Raw genomic sequence first — 7,161 nt, 5'->3', positions numbered from 1 at the left:
ATGCTTGAAACAGAAGAAAAATATAAGCAAAGTATTTTGTACAAATATAATCAAATGAAAAATGGTGCATTCACATGGACTTTTGGTAGCGCTGTCTTTTATGGTATAAATTTATTTTATCATTAATAACTATCGTACTAAAAAGCAAAATGAAAAAAATGATAATGAAAACAAGGAAATGATTGAGTAAAAGTTTATTAAAATAATTCATAGAATTAATAAATGTTTTTTTTTTTTTTTAAATTCTTTGTTTTTCAAAGTTTTTTCCAATTATTTTTCTTTATTGATTATTACAGCGATTACACTTTTTACGACTATTGGCTATGGCACAATTGCATGTCGTACAGCTATTGGCAAAATTGTAAGATAGTTTTAATAACATAAGCACTGTATTGCAATTGAGATACCGTAAACAAAGGCGTTACAGTATTTAGGTGAATAGGGTAGCAGTAGTTGGGCTACGCGGTTACGGTATCACCAATAAAAATGCCTACTGTAGCAGCAATGAATAACACGCAATAGTACAACTTTAATTTCTAGAATATACATAAATAATATATATATTATGTGAATATATCAAAATATAAAAAATATCGAAAGTTATTTCATTTCTATTTAAGAATTATCATTTAATTTGTTTGATAATTATTTATTAAATCTTATATTAATATCTTATCAAAATGATGAAATCTATTTCAGCTAACAGTTGTATATTCGATTATTGGAATACCTTTAATGTTAGCTATATTGCAAGATGTTGGCAATATTTTATTACGATATCTTACTACAGTATATAATGCATATCGCCGTTATTTTTGGTTAATTCTAATTCTTTCTTGTTTTTTTTTTTTTTTTTTGATTGAAATTATTTCATATGAAAATTAACTTTAATTCAATTTTAGCTTTTTGTATAAATTAATAATTATTATTGCTTTAAAATAAGTTATAATATATCTATAATTGAAATGTTTTTATAAAATTGGTTGTATAAAAAATTTTTCACTGAATCTCAAATTTTGAACAAAAATAAAGGACGATAAAATTTTATCAAAAATAAAAAATAAAAATTCAATTATAGATATATTGAACTGCATTAATTATATAGCAAATAAATGTTAGTACAATCTTTGATAATTTGCATCACTGATAAAAATTGTATGTATTAGAAGTAATAATGCGGTGAATGTATCAATGATAAATAGTATTATTAATTGAATAGTAAAACCAAATTGTCAAATTTTAGATAAAAATTTTGATACTTTAACGATAAAATAATCTTTTTCGGAAAAAAAGTTTTCTCCATCATTTATCAATTGTTCGTTATCATTCAAAAAAAAAAAAGAAAAATTCCGATGATATTTACATTTCTAAATAATCATTAAATGAAATGAAGAAGAATGAAATAAAATATTTTTCTAAACTATCATCAAAAAAACTCAATTCCTTTTTAATATCAATTTTTCATATATTCACTACACTATTGATCAATAATTGATTTGTTTTGTGATTAAATAAAATTAAGCAAATAAATGGTTTAAATAAATGAATTAAAAATACGCAAAAAAAGCATAATCTTAAAAAAAAAATCAAAATAAACGAAAAATTTGCTTGCATCAAAATATTTTCGTATTAAAATTTTATATCAAATTTGCATTTCTTCTTTAATTAAACATTTTAAATTTATGATCACAATACCAAACATTGACGAAATTCTTTAATAATAATTATATCAAGGCATAAATTACTTGAAATATTTCAGGAAAATGAAACTACGACATAGCAAAATATCAGATATTGAGAAGGATGATGTTGATTACAAGGTATGTTAATTTGCATTTGTTCAATTTTGTGTTTAATACATCTAATAATAAAATGTTTAAGTTACTTGATGAAAATTTTATCTCAACAATACATAAAAATTTTGGTGAGTTAGTTTAAAACAGAATTTGGCACAATCTGGAATAAATTAAGAACGAATTTTGTTTTCGAAATTGCTTCACTAAAATAAAGTCGTATCAACCATTTATTTTATTCCTTTATTTATTTATTTTTTGATGCAAAACTTTTAAGAAAGAAATTAGTTTTGAACTACAAAAAGTAATAAAATAATTACTTCAAAAAGTAAGTAAAAATTATTAAGAAGAATTATAGGATGAAATAACCAGTTGAGAATCATTTAACTAAATTAAAGTAGTAGTAATTTTTAAATATATAATAAAAATTAATCTGCAAAGGAATATATAAATTTGTTAGCTTAGCTTTAATAAATTTATTAAAATCAGATATTCTTTCTTTTTTTTTTTTTTTTTTTTGTAGTAAATGTCGTTTGTATTCGAAATAATTCAATATTTTAAGGACGTTGAATTTCCAATGAAGTTATTTATTCCAATTACTGCTATTTATTTGATAATTTGTACGATAATTGTGCTTCTGTTTGATCAAAATCATAGCATGCCATCTCAGATGACATTTGGCGACGCATTTTATTTCTCGTCTGTTTTTATTTGTTGTTATATGCAAATTTCATTTTTTTCCTCTTTTTTTTTTTTCAAAATATAGTGTTATTTTTCGAATTTAAAATAATTTTTTTTCGGACTTTTTCCTTTTCTTTTTTCTGTTTAGTTATCGTTTTTCTTTTTTTTTTTTTTTTTTTAGGTAGCTTTACACATTTAAAATATTTCATTAATTTTATATGAATGGATAATTTTAAATAAATAATTTAAATAAACAACATTTTCATTGAGACTAATTTTACAAGCCATAAAAATTTAGCAGACTACTGCTCATATATATATATATATATCTTAAAACTAATTTGTTGAAGTAAATTTGAGTTTGATTTATTCTAAAATGTTTAAAAATATTCAAATGTAATGCACTGCATACATATAAAAATAATTTAAGAAAGTATAAAATTAAATCATTAACTGATGAAAATTAATGATATTTTCAAATTGACAGAGCTTATAATGCACCATTTTTTTTTTTTTATGTGGCAATTGTTGAATAATCAAAATAAATTTTATCATTTATTTTTTCAATAATTAATCCTTAAGTTTAAAATTTGAGATATTATCGAATGTATATTGTAATAAATATTAATTAGTTTCATAACGATGGCAACAATTGGATTGGGTGATGTAATGCCAACAAATCTTGAACATAATCCAATTATTGCAATAATATTTCCTATTGGTTTAACACTTTTATCAGTTGTTAATAGTAATGGATATAAGCAATTAGAAAATTGTCTAATTAATGCAGCAATTAATTTGCAATTATTTTTTGAACGATTATTTCAACGATCACAGGGACATATGGTATTACAATGGTTGGCACCAAATATTGAGGTTTTCTTAAATTAGTATTATTATTTTCTTTTTTTTGCTTTTATTTTAATTGATATAATAAAATTATGTGATAGAAATATAATGAATTTAATTATCATTCTTATCATTTTCTCTAACTAATAATATTATATATGTTTTAAAAAAATGCTTTATTTATTGTTGCTATTAGTTATACATTGTGACAAAAAAAAATTAATATTTTTTTTATTAACTAATTTTTAAAAAAATTATTAAAATTTATTCATTCCATAATTATCACTCATTTCTTATAATTAATGCAATTTCACTGCTTAATTTTATGCAAATTTCAGTTATTAACTATTGCATTACCAATTTTCGATGATAATATCATATTTGCTGATGGTATTCTGCAAGCAACAATGGATAACTATCAATTGAATAATGATTATGATATGATAGGACATGATGCTACCTTGGGAATTTTTTCATCAGCTTCTTCTAATGATAATTATAATGTACGGTATATAATAGTATAAAATATATGCCTAAATATATTTTTTATATTAAAATTTACTATAGGAATCGATCAATTTGCAACAGGTGCTGCTTAGAATTGCTTAGTGTTGTAAGTAAATTATATTTAAGCTTAAAATTTTCAAATTCAATTTGTAAATCTTTTTAAGTCATTTATACAAAAAAAAACTAAGTAATTTTGAAGTATTAATAAAATTCCAATATTTCTTCACTCTTTTTACACTAAATTGATGCATGTTGTTAGTGATCAAATCAAATTCGTTGCGTCGTGATATTATCATTTATTTACTGAACTTTTTCTTTTTTTTAAAAAAATTTGATTTTTTTTTTTTGTTTGCAGGAAAATATGCAATTAAAATATGGCATAGGAATACTACCGGAAATTAATTTAAAATATGGTGTGTATTATTTAATAAATATTTCAATAGTAGTGTTTAACATCAGTATTCAATAATAATCAATAATTTTCATTTTTTTGATACATAATTAAAATTTAATACTTTGTGTTCGTCAAATTTTCAAATTTCTTTTTTTTTTTTTTTTAGATTTAAATCATAGCACTGGAAAGAAATTAATACGTCGAGCGTTAACGTCTGGTCCAAAGATGCAAAACGTCAAACGTATTCGAACAATGAGCGGTATCTAAAGTGAAAATAATAATAATAATAATAAAATATCAAATAATAATCATCCGTGATACAAATTATAATAATTGCATATTTCACGTGTATATGTGTACGTTATATTATAATACTATAATGAATAGAATAATTTAGGTGATAAAAATTTCATGACAATATAACTTATTAATGAGTTATTTTTAAAAACTATTTTTGTTTTTCAAAAAAAGAAAACTGAAAGTCCAAAAATTAATTGTGAGAAATTTATTGACTAAATGGTTAAATTATTGATATCCTTATCGAAGATTAACAAACCAAATTGTTTATCTATTATATTCTTTGTTCAGTTAATTTTTATTGAATAAAATAAACAATACAAATTGTTTCAACAATAAAATATGGCCAAGGGAGAGAGAGAGAGGCAAAGAGACAGAGAAAGAGAGGCAGAGAGGATTAGTTGATTGAATGAATAATATTTGATCAAGATTCTGTTATATTATATTTCCAAATTTGTTAATCCTAATAGCTGCTAATCGGAATGTTCATTGCAGGACATTTTCGTTGAGGAAATTCAATAAAATTGTTTGGATATTAACTTCTCTTATCTATTTCAAAAAACTGACCTCCAAACTTCTTGAAATGTAAAGTTTCAAATTCAAACTCTGTCTCCTTCCTGTCTCATGCCACTCCCATTTTTTCACCCATTTTTTCTAGTGCTATTAAGTTGCAATAGTTTGAAAAATTCCTACAATAGAATTCTTTCTCCGGTAGTGTCAACAGCTCTTAGTTGAAATTGCCCGAGGTATTTGCTATTCGGTACTTGGTGGTACTTCTGGTGGTTTTTATGGTGTTCTCGTGGAAGTGTCCTAGTGTACTGCTGTAAATAATTTTTGTAATTTATTCCGATATTTCACTTTTTTCCTTTAAATGGACATTTCTCTTACTCAATACAGTTGTGGTGAATCTATTACATATGGAAGTGTGGTAAAACAGTGAAATAATACTCAAATCATCATTTAGCAGCAAAATTACGATTTCATAACTGAATTGTGAAAACTTTAGAACCATACCTTTTCTTTTTGATGGGTAAAGTTGAGAATTGGAGATTATCTGATCTTTATTCGATCATAAGATATTGAAAAGGAACTATAAAATCAAAACTGTTACAGGATGATTAAATAATTAATGCATACGGTACAGCTATTGTATTCACTAATCATATTCTTTGCCATCGTAACTCATAATTAACTTTAGGAAAATCAAATGCTAGTGAACGGACGCGGTTTGGCACAGTTATGCACCGATGAGTCATACGAATCGAAATATTCCGGTGTTCTCTTTCTGTTACAGGTTGGTTCACTGTTACTAGTGTAAAATTTAGTGTCTATTGTTAATGATATAGATTTCATATTGTTAATAAGTCACTATTGAGACTGATACTGGACTTGTTCAGAAACTGAAATGAAATATTTTAAATATTTCATTTGCTTGTCTTTATATTTTTATTCAACAAGACTTTTGAAATGTAACCACATAAAAATACCTCTAACGATATAAAATTGTTATTCTGTTAACTCAGATTGAAATCGGTAAATATGATAAAACAAACTTTGTCAGTTTGTTTACAATCCAATAATTAGAAAGTTGCTTTTGTTAGGATTTAAGTCATTTTTAATTGGTATTTTTTTCAAATAAAAATTTTTTTTTGCATTTGTATTTTAGATTGCACATATAAATTTAAATATCAGTGCTTAAGTAAGAAAATTTTTTAGATAACAGTAAAGTACTTTGGAAACCTCTGTTATTTTTGGACTTTATTATGTAATTAATAATCATTATGGAAGGTTAATTATAGGATGGACGTTGGCGATCGTTGTACGCTATATTAAAAGCTAATTTATTGTTTTTATTCAATCAGCCTGAAAATGTCGGAGTTAAAGCACCATGTATAATTCTGATTTTGGAGGACTGTTACATGGAATTGTGTGATGATAATACAACAAAACGGTCGTATTCCTTTGAAGTCATTTTAAAAACGTATGTGGCAACCTTTGATTTTTAAAATCAACTTTATTTGATTTATATACATCAAGGGTGTGGCTTCAAAGAGTAGACTAAAAATAATACCTCAAAATAATTCGTCTAAAAGGAAATTGACCCCCAGCTAATTGATGATCGGGGAACAATTACATCTTTCGACAGAACACGATCAAACCAAGCTGCCTTCTCTCTCTCTGTCTACCTTTTCACCTTTCTGTCGTCAATAGTAGTAGCCAATATTTTTGCTGATTTCTTATGTTTAAAATTTAAATAAGAATTTAAACGAAAGAAGAAGACCTTGTTAGAAATTTTTCAATTTTCAGGACTGGACGAAGATTCACATTTGCTGCGGACAGCTTTAAGGCCTTAGAACGGTGGATTTCGTCATTAACGGTCGCTTCATTGGAATATATTACCATCACAAAACAGTCATTTTTGGAACAATTAAATGACAGTGAAAAAAAGACCTAATATTAGAGAATTTTGAACCGCATAATTCCTGATGATATTTACTGCCTAATGCTGATGGCAAAGCTCCAGTGATAAAGCAACAAAAGCGATTCTGTTGTTCGATAATCAAATTTGGAACTTTATAGACTTTGTGCTTTGTGCTGAAGAGCTGTCTTCTAGTTTCATATTTTTGCATTTGTATAGGA

At 24.7% G+C, this 7,161-nt stretch overlaps 2 protein-coding genes across 2 annotated transcripts; both read left to right on the top strand.

Moving 5' to 3' along the window:
• Bm7079 (Uncharacterized protein) lies at positions 1-4,491 on the top strand (the record flags this gene model as incomplete). Its single annotated transcript, XM_043076258.1, has 9 exons — positions 1-103; positions 297-361; positions 700-818; positions 1,760-1,820; positions 2,356-2,492; positions 3,107-3,350; positions 3,662-3,826; positions 4,186-4,243; positions 4,391-4,491. 9 exons carry the CDS (start codon positions 1-3, stop codon positions 4,489-4,491), a joined length of 1,053 nt encoding a protein of 350 aa, XP_042932192.1.
• A 1,237-nt stretch (positions 4,492-5,728) lies between these two features.
• On the top strand, positions 5,729-6,976 carry Bm6392 (Uncharacterized protein; the record flags this gene model as incomplete). Its single annotated transcript, XM_043076257.1, has 3 exons — positions 5,729-5,815; positions 6,321-6,502; positions 6,829-6,976. 3 exons carry the CDS (start codon positions 5,729-5,731, stop codon positions 6,974-6,976), a joined length of 417 nt encoding a protein of 138 aa, XP_042932191.1.
• Between the last annotated feature and the right edge of the window lie 185 nt (positions 6,977-7,161).

Source organism: Brugia malayi (assembly GCF_000002995.4).
Source record: "Brugia malayi strain FR3 genome assembly, contig: Bm_v4_Chr1_scaffold_001, whole genome shotgun sequence".
NCBI lineage: Eukaryota > Metazoa > Nematoda > Chromadorea > Rhabditida > Onchocercidae > Brugia > Brugia malayi.
Note: the sequence above shows the minus strand (reverse complement) of the source record. Positions and strands in the feature narration are given on the sequence as shown.